Source organism: Salmo salar, chromosome ssa07 (assembly GCF_905237065.1).
Source record: "Salmo salar chromosome ssa07, Ssal_v3.1, whole genome shotgun sequence".
In the NCBI taxonomy this organism is placed as follows: Eukaryota; Metazoa; Chordata; class Actinopteri; order Salmoniformes; family Salmonidae; genus Salmo; species Salmo salar.
Genome location: NC_059448.1, coordinates 11,798,467 through 11,817,602, shown reverse-complemented (window position 1 = coordinate 11,817,602; position 19,136 = coordinate 11,798,467). Strand labels below are relative to the sequence as shown.

At 44.1% G+C, this 19,136-nt stretch overlaps 1 protein-coding gene across 4 annotated transcripts in view; it reads right to left on the bottom strand.

Moving 5' to 3' along the window:
- The window catches only part of LOC106608564 (VPS10 domain-containing receptor SorCS2), a 500,590-nt gene that overhangs the window by 1,580 nt on the left and 479,874 nt on the right, over window positions 1-19,136 (bottom strand). Inside the window, exons 15-25 of one of the 4 annotated variants that reach the window (XM_045721501.1) lie at window positions 17,685-17,805; window positions 17,397-17,530; window positions 15,218-15,346; window positions 13,998-14,169; window positions 13,408-13,728; window positions 12,193-12,316; window positions 9,260-9,372; window positions 8,865-8,987; window positions 8,653-8,752; window positions 3,438-3,540; window positions 527-729 (exon numbers count right to left, since the gene is read on the bottom strand). In XM_045721501.1, the coding sequence (XP_045577457.1) occupies window positions 527-729; window positions 3,438-3,540; window positions 8,653-8,752; window positions 8,865-8,987; window positions 9,260-9,372; window positions 12,193-12,316; window positions 13,408-13,728; window positions 13,998-14,169; window positions 15,218-15,346; window positions 17,397-17,530; window positions 17,685-17,805 (1,643 nt within the window). The remainder of the gene's footprint in view (window positions 1-526; window positions 730-3,437; window positions 3,541-8,652; window positions 8,753-8,864; window positions 8,988-9,259; window positions 9,373-12,192; window positions 12,317-13,407; window positions 13,729-13,997; window positions 14,170-15,217; window positions 15,347-17,396; window positions 17,531-17,684; window positions 17,806-19,136) is intronic. The other 3 variants (XM_045721503.1, XM_045721502.1, XM_045721504.1) reach the window with 3 other exon arrangements.

Sequence of the window (19,136 nt, the reverse complement as noted above, 5' to 3'; positions counted from 1 at the left end):
TGAGTGGTAGCAGGCTGTTCTGTTAACTTCCTGGGCTTGTGAGTGGTAGCAGGCTGTTCTGTTAACTACCTGGGCTTGTGAGTGGTAGCAGGCTGTTCTGTTAACTACCTGGGCTTGTGAGTGGTAGCAGGCTGTTCTGTTAACTACCTGGGCTTGTGAGTGGTAGCAGGGCTGTTCTGTTAACTACCTGGGCTTGTGAGTGGTAGCAGGCTGTTCTGTTAACTTCTGTAACTACCTGGGCTTGTGAGTGGTAGCAGGCTGTTCTGTTAACTGTTCTGTTAACTACCTGGGCTTGTGAGTGGTAGCAGGCTGTTCTGTTAACTGTTCTGTTAACTACCTGGGCTTGTGAGTGGTAGCAGGCTGTTCTGTTAACTGTTCTGTTAACTACCTGGGCTTGTGAGTGGTAGCAGGCTGTTCTGTTAACTGTTCTGTTAACTACCTGGGCTCGTGAGTGGTAGCAGGCTGTTCTGTTAGTAGTAGTGGGGGTTAGTCCTAATCCTGATCAGGGAACAGAAGGCGGGGCTACCTTCTGCGTTACCTAGAGTCTGCGAGTCCAGGTCGTCGTCGATAAACTCCTCCCCCTGGATGATGTGCTGCGTGTCCTCACTGTGATTGACAGGGCTGGTCATCTCCTGCTCCTTCTCATTGTGCATCTGGGCGTAGACGTTCCGGCCGGGCAGCTTTCTGAAAAACAGCGGAGGATAGGCATCCTCTGTCCTAAGCCAAGGACTGTGGGATTTGTAGTTTTGATAAGAGGTTTGGCTAGAGTTGTAGTTCATGTTAATGAGTGACAGATTGTGGACTTTCTGCATCGGATGCAAAGTATGTGCTATTGGTGTAACTGGTGAGCAAAAGACAAATCATGCACAACATATTCATGTAGAATCTAGATTCATCAAGTACATGCATTTATGTATTCTATAGACAGCATATATACAGTTGAAGTCGGAAGTTTACATACAGGTTGGAGTCATTAAAACTAGTTTTTAAAACACTCCACAAATTTCTTGTTAACAAACTATAGTTTTGGCAAGTTGGTTAGGACATCTGGAGGTCTACAATGTTTTTTCTGAAGTCTTGGCTGATTTTTTAAAATTTTCCCATGATGTCAAGCAAAGAGGCACTGAGTGAAGGTAGGCCTTGAAATACATCCATGGGTACACCTCCAATTGACTCAAATTATGTCAATTAGACTATCAGAAGCTTCTAAAGCCATAACATCATTTTCAGGAATTTTCCAAGTTGTTTAAAGGCACAGTCAACTTATTGCATGTAAACTTCTGACCCACTGGAATTGTGATACAGTGAATTAAAAGTGAAATCTGTCTGTAAACAATTGTTGGAAAAATTACTTGTGTCATGCACAAAGGAGATTTCCTAACTGACTTGCCAAAACTATAGTTTGTTAAAACCTGTTGAGGATAGGGGGCAGTATTTTCACGGCCAGATGAAAAAACGTACCCAAATTAAACTGGTTACTACTTTTTCCCAGAAACTAGAATATGTATATTATTAGTAGATTTGGATAGAAAACACTCTGAAGTTTCTAAAACTGTTTGAATGGTGTCTGTGAGTATAACAGAACTCATATGGCAGACAAAAACCTGAGAAGAATTCAACCAGGAAGTAGAGGATCTGAGAATTGTAGTTCTTCTTTCTAGTCCCTTTCGAAACTACAGTATTTGTGGGGTCACGTTGCACTTCCTAAGGCTTCCATTGGCTGTCAAAAGCCTTCAGAAAGTTGTTTGAGCATTCTCCTGTCACTGGGCAGAGTATAGGAGCTCATTCACTGAGTGGACTGCCTGGGGACAAAGAGATTGGATATGCGCGGTCCCGCGAGCACGCGGTTCCTTCTTTTTCTCCTTGAATGAATACGCTATTGTCCGGTTGGAATATTATCGCAATTTTACATAAAAAATACCATAAAGATTGATTTTAAACAGCTTTCGACATGCTTCTAAGTACGGTAATGGAACATTTAGAATTTTTGTGTCTCGAATTGCGCTCGCGCGGTATGCCTTTGGATAGTGACCTGAACACACAAACAAAACGGAGGTATTTGGACATAAATATGGATTATTTCGGACAAAAACATTTCTTGTGGAAGTAGCAGTCCTGGGAGTGCATTCTGACAAAGATCAGCAAAGGTAAGAGCATATTTATAATACTAATTCTGAGTTTAGGTTGCCCCGAACTTGGCGGGTGTCTGTATAGCTCGCTGTGATGGCGAGCTATGTACTCAGAATATTGAAAAATGTGCTTTCTCCATAAAGCTATTTTAAAATCTGACACAGCGGTTGCATAAAGGAGTACTGTATCTATAATTCTTCAAATAATTGTTATGTATTTTGTCAACGTTTATGATGAGTATTTTTGTAAATTCACCGTAAGTTTTTGGTGGGAATACATTTTCTGAACATCACGCGCCAATGTAAAATGCTGTTTTTGGATATAAATATGAACTTTATCGAACAAAACATACATGTATTGTGTAACATGATGTGCTAGGAGTGTCATCTGATGAAGATCGTCAAAGGTTAGTGCTTCATTTAGCTGTGTTTTGGGTTTTTGTGACATATATCCTTGCTTGGAAAATGGCTGTGTGGTTATTTTGGTCTATGTACTCTCCTAACATAATGTAATGTTTTGCTTTCACTGTAAAGCCTTTTTGAAATCGGACAATGTGGTTGGATTAAGGAGAAGTGTATCTTTAAAATGGTGTACAATAGTCGTAAATTTGAGAAATTGAAATTATTAGATTTTTGAGGTTTTGTATTTCGCGCCATGCTGTTCCATTGGATATTGGCTAGGCGTTCCGCTAGCAGAACGTCTGTCCTCAACAGGTTTTAACTTGAAATTTGTGGACTGGTTGAAAAACTATTTTTAATGACTCCAACCTAAGTGTATGTAAACTTCCGACTTCAACTGTATGTATTCACCAACTGTATCTTGATACATGCAGTTATGTTTTCATCTGTAGTCACGGTTATGTTTTCATCTGTAGTCACGGTTATGTTTTCATCTGTAGTCACGGTTATGTTTTCATCTGTAGTCCCGGTTATGTTTTCATCTGTAGTCACGGTTATGTTTTCATCTGTAGTCACGGTTATGTTTTCATCTGTAGTCACAGTTATGTTTTCATCTGTAGTCACGGTTATGTTTTCATCTGTAGTCACGGTTATGTTTTCATCCGTAGTCACGGTTATGTTTTCATCTGCAGTCATGCAACGCTTCAGAGGAGGACTGGCCAGTCTAGTGCCCAGTGCATATCTCAGATATGTAAGTCTAAAATAGCTTGGTCCCAGATCTGTTTGTGCTTTAGTCTACTACATTGTCATTGTCGTGTGAAATCATGTTTTGCATGAAAATTCCATAAGTAGTTGGCAAACGCGCAGCAACAGACTGGCAGCCATGCAGGCTAAGTCTATAAGACCCACCTCTTGAACTTGTAGAGGATGAAGGATCCGGTAGCGAGGAGGCTGATGAGGAAGATGACAGCCAGAGCCCAGACTCCAGGACCTGCCACTCCACCCTGAGAACCTGCAGGGGAGAAAGACAACACACACACATTATGATATGACACACACAAACAGGAACACACACACACAATGATATGACACACACACACACACACACACACACACACACACACACACACACACACACACACACACACACACACACACACACACACACACACACACACACACTAAGAACCCCTATACCAGGTGACCCTGAAAATGGTCAAAGACTCCAGCCACCCTCGTAGACTCCAGCCACCCTCGTAGATTCCAGCCACCCTCATGGACACCAGCCACCCTCGTAGACTCCAGCCACCCTCGTAGACTCCAGCCACCCTCGTAGACTCCAGCCACCCTCGTAGACCCCAGCCACCCTCATAGACCCCAGCCACCCTCGTAGACTCCAGCCACCCTCGTAGACTCCAGCCACCCTCGTCATAGACTGTTCTCTCTGCTACCGCACTGCAAGCGGTACCGGAGCGACAAGTCTAGGTCCAAGAGGCTTCTAAACAGATTCTACCCCCAAGCCATAAGACTCCTGAACATCTAATCAAATGGCTACCCAGACTATTTGCATTGTCCCCCCCCCTGCCCTTTTACGCTTCTGCTAATCTCAGTTATTATTTATGCATAGTCACTTTAAAAACTCGACCTACATCTACATATTACCTCAATTACCTTGACTAACCGGTGCCCCTCCACATTGACTCTGTACTGGTACCCCCTGTATATAGCCTCACATTTGTTATTTTACTGCTGCTCTTTAATTATTTCTTACTTTTATTTCTGACTTTTTTAGGTATTTTCTTAAAACTGCATTGTTGGTTATGGGCTTGTAAGTAAGCATTTCACTGTAAGGTCTACACCTGTTGTATTCGGAGCATGTGACTAATACAATTTGATGTGATTTGAAAAAGGCACCATTATGATATGACACACACACACAAAACACACACACACACACACACACACACACACACAAGCATAGACAACGCACATCAGATGGGAAATGAACACAGGGTAGGTAACACACACACACACACACACACACCTCCTGTGGATGTGGGCCCCTGAGACACAAACAAGATTACAGCTGCCATGTCACAATAAAGTCCAACAGAATGCTAACACTCCATTCCACTCCGCTTCAATAAACACCTTACAGTGTTCAACAGACAACACACACCACACGGTCAGGAGAAGTGATCCATAACCAAACTGTCCAACAAAAGATCAAGTTAAAAAGGAAAGGGAATAGATTAGACATTATTGAAACATATTGTTTACCTCTGTAGATATTGTGAAAAAATGTCTAACATTTTAGCAATTTAGTGGGTAAAAACTTAGGGAAATAACACTGAAAGCAGAGAGCAGGTAACAGGAACCCACAACCAATCAGATTGGAGGAAATGTAGGTTCCTTTTCAAATCAAATGTATTTGTCACATACACATGGTTAGCAGATGTTAACGCAAGTGTAGCGAAATGCTTGTGCTTCTAGTTCCGACCATGCTGTAATATCTAACAAGTAATATAACCTAACAATTCCACAACAACTACCTTATACACACAAGTGTAAAGGAATGAATACGAATATGTACATACAAATATATAAATGAGTGATGGCCGAACGGCATAGGCAAGATGCAGTAGATGGTATAGCGTACAGTATATACATATGAGATGAGTAATGTAGGGTATGAAAACATTATATAAAGTGGCATTGTTTAAAGTGGCTAGTGATACATTTAATTACATCAAGATGGCAAGATGCAGTAGATGGTATAGAGTACAGTATATACATATGGGATGAGTAATGTAGCGTATGTAAACATTATTTTAAGTGGCTAGTGATAAATTGATTACATCAATTTTTCCATTATTAAAGTGGCTGGAGTTGAGTCAGTATGTTGGCAGCAGCCACTCAATGTTAGTGATGGCTGTTTAACAGTCTGATGGCCTTGAGATAGAAGCTGTTTTTCAGTCTCTCGGTTCCAGCTTTGATGCACCTGTACTGACCTCGCCTTCTGGATGATAGCGGGGGGAACAGGCAGTGGCTCGGGTGGTTGCTGTCCTTGATGATCTTTTTGGCCTTCCTGTGACAGCGGGTGGTGTAGGTGTCCTGGAGGGCAGGTAGTTTGCACCCGGTGATGCGTTGTGCAGACCTCACTACCCTCTGGAGAGCCTTCCGGTATTGGGCAGAGCAGCTGCCGTACCAGGCGGTGATACAGCCCGACAGGATGCTCTCGATTGTGCATCTGTAAAAGTTTGTGAGAGTTTTTGGTGACAAGCTGAATTTCTTCAGCCTCCTGAGGTTGAAGAGGCGCTGCTGCACCTTCTTCACCACGCTGTCTGTGTGGGTGGACCATTTCAGTTTGTCCGTGATGTGTACACCGAGGAACTTAAAACTTTCCACCTTCTCCACTACTGTCCCGTCAATGTAGATAGGGGGCTGCTCCCTCTGCTGTTTCCTGAAGTCCACGATCATCTCCTTTGTTTTGTTGACATTGAGTGTGAGGTTATTTTCCTGACACCACACTCAGAGGGCCCCCACCTCCTCCCTGTAGGCCGTCTCGTTGTTGTTGGTAATCAAGCCTACCACTGTTGTGTCGTCTGCAAACTTGATGATTGAGTTGGAGGCGTGAATGGCCACACAGTCGTGGGTGAACAGGGAGTACAGGAGAGGGCTGAGAACACACCCTTGTGGGGACCCAGTGTTGAGGATCAGCGGGGTGGAGATGTTGTTACCTACCCTCACCACCTGGGGGCGCCCCGTCAGGAAGTCCAGGACCCAGTTGCACAGGGTGGGGTCGAGACCCAGGGTCTCGAGCTTAATGACGAGTTTGGAGGGTACTATGGTGTTAAATGCTGAGCTGTAATCGATGAACAGCATTCTTACATAGGTATTCCTCTTGTCCAGATGGGTTAGGGCAGTGTGCAGTGTGATAGCGATTGCGTCGTCTGTGGACCTATTGGGGCGGTAAGCAAATTGGAGTGGGTCTAGGGTGTCAGGTAAGGTGGAGGTGATATGATCCTTAACTAGCCTCTCAAAGCACTTCATGATGACAGAAGTGAGTGCTACGGGGCGGTGGTCATTTAGCTCAGTTACCTTAGCTTTCTTGGGAACAGGAACAATGGTGGCCCTCTTGAAGCATGTGGGGACAGCAGACTGGGATAAGGATTGATTGAATATGTCCGTAAACACACCAGCCAGCTGGTCTGCGCATGCTCTGAGGACGCGGCCGGGGATGCCGTCTGGGTCTGCAGCCTTGCGAGGGTTAACAAGTTTAAATGTTTTACTCACGTTGGCTGCAGTGAAGGAGAGCCCGCAGGTTTTGGTAGTGGGCCGTTTCAGTGGCACTGTGTTGTCCTCAAAGCGAGCCAAAAAGTTGTTTAATCTGTCTGGGAGCAAGGCGTCGTGATCTGCGACGAGGCTGGTTTTTCTTTTGTAGTCCGTGATTGACTGTAGACCCTGCCACATACCTCTCGTGTTTGAGCCGTTGAATTGCGACTCCACTTTGTCTCTATACTGACGCTTAGCTTGTTTGATTGCCTTGCGGAGGGAATAGCTACACTGTTTGTATTCAGTCATGTTTCCGGTCACCTTGCCCTGATTAAAAGCAGTGGTTTGCGAGTTCAGTTTTGCGCGAATGCTGCCATCAATCCACGGTTTCTGGTTGGGGAATGTTTTAATAGACGCTGTGGGTACAACATCACCGATGCACTTGTTAATAAACTCGCACACCGAATCAGCGTATTCTCTCAATGTTGTTGTTCGCCGCAATGCGGAACATATCCCAGTCCACGTGATCGAAGCAATCTTGAAGCGTGGAACCCGATTGGTCGGACCATTGTTGAACAGACCTGAGCGCAGGTGCTTCCTGTTTTAGTCTCTGTCTATAGGCTAGGAGCAACAAAATGGAGTCGTGGCCAGCTTTTCCGAAGGGAGGGCGGGGGAGGGCCTTATATGCGTCACGGAAGTTAGAATAACAGTGGTCTAGGGTTTTGCTACTCCTGGTAGCACAATCGATATGCTGATAGAATTTGGGCAGCCTTGTTTTCAGATTAGCCTTGTTAAAATCTCCGGCTACAATAAATGCAGGATATGTGGTTTCCAGTTTACAAAGAGTCCAATGAAGTTCTTTCAGGGCCATCGATGTGTCTGCTTGGGGGGGAATATACATGACTGTGATTATGATCGAAGAGAATTCTCTTGGTAGATAATGCGGTCGGCATTTGATTGTGAGGAATTCTAAGTCAGGTGAACAAAAGGACTTGAGTTCCTGTATGTTGTTATGATCACACCACGTCTCGTTAATCATAAGGCATACACCCCTGCCCTTCTTCTTACCAGAGAGATGCTTGTTTCTGTCGGCGCGATGCGTGAAGAAACCAGGTGGCTGTACCGACTCAGATAGAGTGTCTCGAGTGAGCCATGTTTCCGTGAAACAAAGAACATTACAGTCTCGGATGTCTCTCTGGAATGCTACCCTTGCTCGGATTTCGTCTACCTTGTTGTCAAGAGACTGGACATTGGCGAGTAGTATGCTCGGGAGCGGTGCGCGATGTGCCCGTCTACGGAGCCTGACCAGAAGACCGCTCCGTCTGCCCCTTCTACGGCGTCGTTGTTTTGGGTCGCCTACCGGGATCCGATCCATTGTCCTGGGTGGTGGTCCAAACAGAGGATCCGCTTCGGGAACGTCGTATTCCTGGTCGTAATGTTGGTGAGTTGACGTTGCTCTTATATCCAATAGTTCCTCCCGACTGTATGTAATAAAACCTAAGATTACCTGGGGTAACAATGTAAGAAATAACACATAAAAAAACTAAATACTACATAGTTTCCTAGGAACGCGAAGCGAGGCGGCCATCTCCGTTGAGAAAGCAGGAAGTAAAAGTAAGAAAAAAGGTTGTGTGAGGTGACTAACACTCATCGATCTCCATCGCTCTCGTGGACGACTCATTAGCTACTAGTCCTTTGAAATAGATTGATAAAAACTAAATTATCCATTCATAGTCAACATGAAACCAAATAATGAAATGGAGAAATGATCTATTATGACATCATATTTACAACATCACAATGGCATGATTACAGGAATTGGAACGGTAATGCAGGATGCTTTGGTTACCTGCGTTAGGGTCAGCTAGCTTCACCAACACCTGTAGACCTCCTCGTACGATGAAGCTAACGTTGTTGTCGTTGAAGGCCTGCTTGATCGCAGGTATACGCTGTGAAAGAAATATAAAACACAACCATACAAGCACAACCATACACAGAGGTAAATTACTGCAGTGAGTGACATTTATTTTAGTTAGGTAGTGTGCGTGTGCACTAGTGTACCTTATCCACAAACACGCTCCACTTAGCACGCTGGCTCTCTGGTGGGAGAACGTACAGGTCAGCTGTGGTGGGCAGGCCCCGCTTCACCATGGTTACCAGGGACACCTGGGGGATACCTGTGATCTGGGAGTCAAAGGTCATGGTCAAAAACAACACCTGATGGGACTTGTGTCCCCTGTTACGACCTGGTTTATGTTCAAACTAACAAGTTCAGGTAGACCCTCCTCCATCTCCCAATGTTTTTTCTCCCATTTCATTATTATCATCTCTATCAAATAGAATCATTGAACATATTGAGGCCAATGCAGATTCTATCATGATGTATCCTGAAGAATACAGTGGTCGTGTTATGTTAAAGCATCAGGTCATGTATGAGGTGAGTACAGTAGACTCACCTTTGCCAATATCTTGGTGACCACCTGACCCACGTCCTCCCTCCACTCTGGAATGTTTGGGTTGAGGCGGTCCAGGTTACTGCTGAAGGCCAGGGGGATGACCTGGAAACGGTCTGGGATCAAATAGGACACACAGGAAGTCAACTCTAAAGGCAACCATTTTGGGTTACAGCATTCAGATGAACAATAATGGAAGCCTCCATAATAATGACACCATATTCATTTCAACTGTTTGGAGGCTTTAGAATAAGTCAACAGTTTCTCATTATCCTACAATGCCTGCTTCTGCAGTATGTTAATTCTGTATCATCAGTTCTCTTGGGGGTAAGATAATACAGTACATTTCTGCTCAGTTAGCATTCTCTCATGAATAAATCAAACTCCTCTATGGACATCGTTACCCAGTGACACAGCAGCACATGACATCATGGCGAACCCAGGTACTAGAGCTATTAAAAACCAAAAAATAAGTAGGTCTGAAGCCGAAAAATAAAGGAAATTCACGGGAGCACCACAATGCCTACTCCACCAAATGCTCTACCGTGGTTTCCCTGTTCACAGCTTTGACCTACTACAGTAGCTACAGTATGTTGGTCTATCGTGCGTCCCACAATGTGTATGCAGGTTGCTTAGGATATCAAACAGCCTAGCGAGGACAACGGTAGACAGTGTCTTTCGCTCCTAAAAAACTCAGATAATACTTTTATTTCCCTTTTTCTTTTGACCCATAGACAATCAGGGGAAATGCAGAATTTCAAAAGTGTCACACAATTGGAGGGCGAATTGTAGGCTGTAATCACACCCTTTCCATTGCCACTCAACAACGCTTTTTATGAGCCACCTAATAATTTGAAATAAGCATACACGTGCACCGTCATAGGATGCCACCTTTCCAACAAGTCAGTCTGTCAAATTTCTGTCCTGCTGGAGCTAGGAGCAACAACAGCTCACAGAACGAGATCTCCGAGTGCTGAAGCGCGCAGCGCGTAAAAATGGTCTGTCCTCGGTTACAACGCTCACTACCGAGTTCCAAACTGCCTGTGGAAGCAACTTCAGCACAAAAGCTGTTCATCAGGAGCTTCATGAAATGGGTTTCCATGGCCGAGCGGCCGCACACAAGCCTAAGATCACCACACGCAATGCCAAGCGTTGGCTGGAGTAAAGCACGCCTCCATTGGACCCTGGAGCAGTGGAAATGCCTTCTCTGGAGTGATGAATCACGCTTCACCATCTGGCAGTCCGATGACAAATCTGGGCTTAGCAGATGCCAGGAGAACGCTACCTGCCCGAATGCATAGCGCCAAATGGAAAGTTTGGTGGAGGAGGAATAATGATCTGGGGCTGTTTGTCATGGTTTGGGCTAGGCCCCTTAGTTCCAGTGAAGGGAAATCTTAACGCTACAGCATACAATGACATTCTAGACACTTCTGTGCTTCCAACTTTGTGGCAACAATTTGGGGAAGGCCCTTTCCTGTTTCAGCATGACAATGCCCCCTTGCACAAAGCGAGGTCCATACAGAAATGGTTTGTCAAGATCGCTGTGGAAGAACTTGACTGGCCTGTACAGAGCCCTGACCTCAACCCCATCGAACACCTTTGGGATGAATTGGAGCCAGACCTAATTGGCCAACATCAGTGCCCAACCTCACTAATGCTCGTGGCTGAATAGAAGCAAGTCCCCACAGCAATGTTCCAACATCTAGTGGAAAGCCTTCCCAGAAGAGTGGAGGCTGTTATAGCAGCAAAGGGGGGAACAACTCCATATTAATGCCCATTATTTTAGAATGAGATGTTCGACGAGCAGGTGTCCACATACATTTGGTCATGTAGTGTACCATTTATCTTCTTAAATCTGATTTTAAACCTAACCCTAACCTCCTTCCTAACCTTATCACACTGTTAACCTTAACCCTAACCTTAACCTTTTTATAAAGTGTATAAACATCTGTTTCACCTACAAAACTTATTCAGTCTAATGGTCACCTAATGGACTCTGTACCTAGTTTTAATTCGACATCTAGAATTCGAGCCAGGTTTGGGAGGAAAAAATTGTCTGACGACGCTAATGCTAACAATCCTGTCAAAAATCCAGCATAGTGGTTCTCGGTAACAGCCAGACGGATCATGACGAGGGTCAGGGAGTGTTGTGTACCTCAATTCAAGTTGATTTGTGAATTTTCATAGATTTTTAGTGTCATATTGAATTTAACATTGAGCTTCAACCAATGCATATACTAACATAATGTAATTCATACAATAACATCATCAATAGTTGATGTACAGCTAGGTTTGCAATGCTACTGGTAGTTTAACAAAGTTACCGGAATCCTCAGTAATTTTGGTAGTTAACAGAAAATCTATGGCAATCTATCGTAACTTTGGTAATTTATACTTGAATAACTTGTAAAAAATGTATTCATTTATATCTGTGTCCATATTGTCCACGAGTTTCTACTAGAGAAAATAGCCTAATTAATGAATATAGCATCTAATCAACAATGGCATTTTTTTTCAATTAACTCTGCAACTCGTTCAGCTAATGACTTTCTTCACAACTGCCACCAGTTTGACACCAAAACATTTACAACGAATACATTGACATAGTAAAATAAAAAAAGTGTATAAAAATATAAATGAAGGATATGTCATGCTGAAACATTCATATTAAACACCAATGGTATTCACTAAGTTGATGGTTTATATTTAGGATAAGGTTTTACAGCTTTGTCATTCAATTTTCTATTTGAAATTGTAATTATTTATTTTACAGGCCACACCTAGGGCCAGAGATAATTACAGGCACCTGCAAAAATCTGAAGTACCCAAAAGGGCTACTAGATGTCTTGTGATAGATTACATAAAATTCTTGAAAGATACAAAAATTCTGTTATATATCAATAATAATTAGCACTGTAATGTTCCCTCTCTCTTACCGTAGACGTGAACGTTCTTGGTGTTCTGCACCATGGAGCGTCCGTTAGAGGCCTGGACGGTGACAGACACCTCTCCTTCCTCAGGGAACCTCGTTATCAGACTGTTCCCCAGAGACATCTTGGGCTGAATGGGACGCATTCAAATACATTGATTCGTTCACCCGTGCTAAGCTTAGCTTTAGCACCATTCACAAAGACAATTTGGCCTACGGCTCAGATCAACCCTTGAGGTTTAGCTTCCATCACCTAAACCCTTGAGGTTTAGCTTCCATCATTCCATCACCTTTAAACCTGTAGGTTGTGTGTGTGTGAGGTGTGTGTGTCAGTATGAATTACCTGTAGGTTGTGTGTGTGAGGTGTGTGTGTCAGTGTGAATTACCTGTAGGTTGTTTGTGTGAGGTGTGTGTCAGTATGAATTACCTGTAGGTTGTGCGTTAGTATACATTACCTGTAGGTTGTGTGTGTGAGGTGTGTGTGTCAGTATGAATTACCTGTAGGTTGTGTGTGTGAGGTGTGTGTCAGTATGAATTACCTGTAGGTTGTGTGTGTGAGGTGTGTGTCAGTATGAATTACCTGTAGGTTGTGTGTGTGAGGTGTGTGTGTTAGTATACATTACCTGTAGGTTGTGTGTGTGTGAGGTGTGTGTCAGTATGAATTACCTGTAGGTTGTGTGTGTGTGAGGTGTGTGTGTCAGTATGAATTACCTGTAGGTTGTGTGTGTGAGGTGTGTGTCAGTATGAATTACCTGTAGGTTGTGTGTGTGTGAGGTGTGTGTGTCAGTATGAATTACCTGTAGGTTGTGTGTGTGTGAGGTGTGTGTGTCAGTATGAATTACCTGTAGGTTGTGTGTGTGTGAGGTGTGTGTGTCAGTATGAATTACCTGTAGGTTGTGTGTGTGAGGTGTGTGTCAGTATGAATTACCTGTAGGTTGTGTGTGTGTGAGGTGTGTGTGTCAGTATGAATTACCTGTAGGTTGTGTGTGTGAGGTGTGTGTCAGTATACATTACCTGTAGGTTGTGTGTGTGAGGTGTGTTAGTATACATTACCTGTAGGTTGTGTGTGTGAGGTGTGTGTGTCAGTATGAATTACCTGTAGGTTGTGTGTGTGAGGTGTGTGTCAGTATACATTACCTGTAGGTTGTGTGTGTGAGGTGTGTGTTAGTATACATTACCTGTAGGTTGTGTGGGTGAGGTGTGTGTTGTCAGTATACATTACCTGTAGGTTGTCTCCTATCCACCAGTAGAAGACAGTCAGGTTGGCCTCAAAGGGAAGTACCACAGCTGTCAGGTTGACTTCCTGGTTAATCCCGGCGATGGGAACTACTTCTAGGTGAACTTCCTGTAGAGGGGCTGTGACCTGGATATATATGGTGGCCTGGTCGTGTCCGGCCATGTTCTCGGCCTTGACGGTGATGCGGTAAACCCCCTGCTGTTTGTAGCGGTGCTGGATGGGTTCGTCTGTCACCGTCAGGTTCTGGTAGATGGCCCTCATCCCGTCCCCCAGATCCACCTGGTACTTAGTGCTGCTGGTGTCACCCTGGGTGAGGGAGGAGGTACAGGAAGAGAACGTCACTGACCTGAGAACTGGGATAAACTAATGCTCTATTTCATCTAGTTGCAGTTATAAGGAGTTGCGTGTGAGTCATCATAAACTTGCATTCAGAAAACAGGGGGGAAATCTCTTAACTGGCTGTTGTTACAATCACACAGACAAAGTCACAAAAACACACACATTTACTCCACACAGCCACACACAACTACCCCACCCCAGGATTTGCTCTAAATTCTGACTTAAGTAAACAGTACCTGCTCCTGGTGGACGATGAAGGTGATGTCATCACCAGGCGCCACAGCCAGCATCTGTCCTTTGATGCCTAGCTGGAGGCCTCTGGGCGGCAGTAGAGGACAGGTGTGCTGCTTGCCGCTCTGCTGCTTGTTCACTCCCCCCTCACACAAGTTGGACACAACCTTCCTGTACCTGCAACACAGCCGAACCAACGTCAGAAAACAGGGAGACTTGTGGTGTAGTATAGGTAGGGTAGAGACGGGTTTACTAAAACAATCATTATGGGTTTTCCTTTATTAAGATAAGGTAGGGAGAGGGAGAGTGGTAAGAGCATGTGTATATGTTAGGTTTAGGCTTAGTGGTTAGGTTTAAGATGGTTTATGTTTATATTGGTATCAAACCTTGGGTTGCGCGGGCCTATTGCAACTTTCTACCCTGTTTCTGTGTTGTACATTTGACCGGTCTGGAGAAAGTGGGAGGACATGAGAGGCCGAGAGCTCCGAGGGGTCACTCACAACAATTCAAAAGCAGGAGGAAGACAATCATCAATAAAACCTGGTAGTAAAAGGTTTAACTTTAAACCAAATTTCAGATAGGGTTAGGATTAGGATTAGGGTTTAAGCTAAGTGGTTATGTTTAGGCTTAGTGGTTAAGTTTAGGCTTAGTGTTTAGGTTTAGGTTTAGGCTTAGTGGTTAGGTTTAGGCTTAGTGGTTAGGGTTAGGGTTAGAATGAGGGTTTGGGGTTAAAGTTAAGGTTTGGGTTATGTTAAGGAGTAGGGTTAGAGGTTAGGGAAAATAGGATTTTAAATTGGAATCAATTGGATAGGATAGTAAAACAAAGGTGTGTGTGTGTGTGCATGCACCAGAAGTCCCCACAAAAATGTGTTCTGTCCCCACAAGGTCAAATTCTATTTCTATAGGGGTTTAGGGTTAAGGTTAGAATTAGTGTTAGGGTTAGAATTAGGGTTAGGGTTGGGAGCTAGGGTTACTTTTAGGGTTAGAGTTAGGAGCTAGGGTTAGGGTAAGGGTACGTGTTAGGGTTAGGTTTAGCGTTAGGGGTTAGGGAAAATAGGATTTTGAATGGGACTGAATTGTATGTCTCCACAAGGTTAGCTGCGCAAGACTGTGTGTGTGTGTGTGTGTGTGTGTGTGTGTGTGTGTGTGTGTGTGTGTGTGTGTGTGTGTGTGTGTGCGTGTGTGTGTGTGTGTGCGTCCTTGCGTGCATGCTACTATTCCTCACCCAGTACTGGACTCAAAGTTGTGTCCCTGGTGACAGTTGTCAGGCGGTGAGTCTGGGTCGTGCCAGAAGTCAGCGAAGCATCTATCTCCCTCGGTTTTGAGGCTCTGGGCACGTTCAAACCCATAGTCACTGAACACACAGAGGAAGAGGAGAACGTTACCCCCAGACACTGAACTAAGGCTAATTAGTGTTTCTCCCCCTGATGGTTGAGGCTAGGATTGGAGGATGGTAAACTGGTCCTAGAACAGTAGATAAGGGTAAACTGGTCCTAGAACAGTAGATAAAGGTAAGCTGGTCCTAGAACAGTAGATAAGGGTAAACTGGTCCTAGAACAGTAGATAAGGGTAAACTGGTCCTAGAACAGTAGATAAGGGTAAGCTTGTCCTAGAACAGTAGATAAGGGTAAGCTGGTCCTAGAACAGTAGATAAGGGTAAACTGGTCCTAGAACAGTACCTAAGGGTAAACTGGTCCTAGAACAGTAGATAAAGGTAAGCTGGTCCTAGAACAGTACCTAAGGGTAAACTGGTCCTAGAACAGTAGATAAGGGTAAATTGGTCCTAGAACAGTAGATAAGGGTAAGCTGGTCCTAGAACAGTAGATAAGGGTAAGCTGGTCCTAGAACAGTAGATAAGGGTAAGCTGGTCCTAGAACAGTAGATGAGGGTAAACTGGTCCTAGAACAGTACCTAAGGGTAAGCTGGTCCTAGAACAGTACCTAAGGGTAAACTGGTCCTAGAACAGTACCTAAGGGTAAGCTGGTCCTAGAACAGTAGATATGGGTAAGCTGGTCCTAGAACAGTACCTAAGGGTAAACTGGTCCTAGAACAGTACCTAAGGGTAAACTGGTCCTAGAACAGTACCTAAGGGTAAATTGGTCCTAGAACAGTAGATAAGGGTAAGCTGGTCCTAGAACAGTAGATAAGGGTAAACTGGTCCTAGAACAGTAGATAAGGGTAAGCTGGTCCTAGAACAGTAGATAAGGGTAAGCTGGTCCTAGAACAGTAGATAAAGGTAAGCTGGTCCTAGAACAGTAGATAAGGGTAAACTGGTCCTGGAACAGTAGATAAGGGTAAGCTGGTCCTAGAACAGTAGATAAGGGTAAACTGGTCCTAGAACAGATAAAGGTAAACTGGTCCTAGAACAGATAAGGGTAAACTGGTCCTAGAACAGTAGATAAAGGTAAGCTGGTCCTAGAACAGTAGATAAGGGTAAGCTGGTCCTAGAACAGTAGATAAGGGTAAGCTGGTCCTAGAACAGTAGATAAGGGTAAACTGGTCCTAGAACAGTACCTAAGGGTAAACTGGTCCTAGAACAGTAGATAAGGGTAAACTGGTCCTAGAACAGTAGATAAAGGTAAACTGGTCCTAGAACAGTAGATAAGGGTAAACTGGTCCTGGAACAGTAGATAAGGGTAAACTGGTCCTAGAACAGTAGATAAGGGTAAACTGGTCCTAGAACAGTAGATAAGGGTAAGCTGGTCCTAGAACAGTAGATAAGGGTAAGCTGGTCCTAGAATAGTAGATAAGGGTAAGCTGGTCCTAGAACAGTAGATAAGGGTAAGCTGGTCCTAGAACAGTACCTAAGGGTAAACTGGTCCTAGAACAGTACCTAAGGGTAAACTGGTCCTAGAACAGTAGATAAGGGTAAATTGGTCCTAGAACAGTAGATAAGGGTAAGCTGGTCCTAGAACAGTAGATAAGGGTAAGCTGGTCCTAGAACAGTAGATAAGGGTAAGCTGGTCCTAGAACAGTAGATAAGGGTAAGCTGGTCCTAGAACAGTAGATAAGGGTAAACTGGTCCTAGAACAGTAGATAAGGGTAAGTTCCATCCAGTGTGCAGAGAAAGGGCAAAGGTCAAATACAGTTCATGAGCTCAATGATCGATAGACACCAACATCACACACGCCAACAGGATCAATATCAATTATCTAGTCTACATACAGCATCGATTGATTGTTTATAGTGAATTACAGTGTTATTCTCATTCAGGAACAGAGTTGGAAATGAAAGATGATCCTCATTGAAAATGCTTCTATGGGATTTTTAATTCATCTCCTAAACAGAAAAGGAATCGAAGCGTAACCCTGATTGTGATGCATATCATATTTGTTTATCTCAAGTCTATACCTCTAGTATAGTCTATTACCCTAGAGTGTGTTGGTTGTGGTGTGGTGTCTCACCAGTTGAAGTCTTTCTCGGAACACTGGCAGGGCTTGGTAGTCAGGGCGGAGGTGTAGCTCCTCCCCTTGATACAGAACGCAGTGTCCTTCCTCTTCCTGAAACTCCTCTCCTGACCCATGATGCACTTCTCTCCCTGAGGAGGGCCAAAAGTATACATTTGATAACTGTAAAGGTGCAGGATACACACAACATTTTTACAAAGACACAGGAGTGAGTGTGTGTGTGTGTGTGTGTGTGTGTGTGTGTGTGTGTGTGTGTGTGTGTGTGTGTGTGTGTGTGTTGAGTACCTGCAGATCTGTGAGTTTCCAGGAGTCGTAGTCTCCCTCTGTACACTGTCTGGGGAATGACTGTCTGAAGTCCACCTTGACCAGCTCCCAGTCTGACCGATAGCTGATGTGACCGAACACCCTGGAGGGGAGAGACGCGCAGGAGAAATACAGATCTAATATGATCATATTATCATCACTTTGATGTCTGTTTCCTGTCTACTGTCTCAGAAAACTGTAGATGTTTCTTCATAAAGACGTGAGACGTGACTCCTGTACCATATCCACTGTCCACAGTCTCAGCCAACCCCCTCCCTCTGTTAGGAACAAGGCAGTCTGAAACATGACAGCACTCCAGCCACACTCTTTTCATCAGCACTAATGAGTAGGGATCCACTTAAGGGCTCCTGGAAACTACACCTTTCTATAGTCCATACTTAGCATATTAAACACACAGATGCCCCTTTAAATTATGAGGGCCTTCAAAGCCATTGACTGCTCTGCACATAAGATTGGCTTGGCGTTAATGTGTTTTTAGAAACTCAAAGGCATTCATAAAAGCACAGAATGATAAAAGATCAAATTGAGTTGTACAATGTATCTCCACTAGGTGGCGATATACCATTGAGTAAAAAGGAGGAAATACAAAAATGTACTTATGTATTAAAAATGGACCAATTCCAAGTCTGTCTGTGAGAGCATGCTCTTTAAGGAACAAATTGATGTGAAAACATGTCAGCAGTTGTGTTAAGTATGCGACAATTGAATGTAACCTGGGTGTCTGGTTAGACTGTAAACTCTCCTTCCAGACTCATATCAAACATCTCCAATCCAAAATCAAATCTAGAATCGGCTTTCTATTTCGCAACAAAGCCTCCTTCACTCATGCCGCCAAACTTACCCTAGTAAAACTGACTATCCTACCGATCCTCGACGTCATCTACAAAATAGCTTCCAATGCAGGAGTGTCTCTCTCTCTCTCTCTGTGTGTGTGTGTGTGTGTGTGTGTGTGTGTGTGTGTGTGTGTGTGTGTGTGTGTGTGTGTGCAACGCCAGCATGGTGTGTGCAATGCCAGGGTTGTGGGTTCGATTCCCACGGGGGGCCAGTACAAATAAAAATGCATGAAATGTATGCATTCACTACTGTAAGTCGCTCTGGATAAGAGTGTCTGCTGAATGACTGAAATGTAAATGAAATGTACTCTATTCAGCAAATTGGATGTAGTCTATCACATTGCCATCTGTTTTGTTACCAAAGCGCCTTATACCACCCACCACTGCGACCTGTATGCTCTCGTTGGCTGGCCCTCACTACATAGTTGTCGCCAGACCCACTGGCTCCAGGTCATCTATAAGTCTATGCTAGGTAAAGCCCCACCTTATCTCAGCTCACTGGTCACGATAACAGCCACCCGTAGCACACGCTCCAGCAGGTATATCTCACTGATCATCCCCAAAGCCAATACCTCCTTTG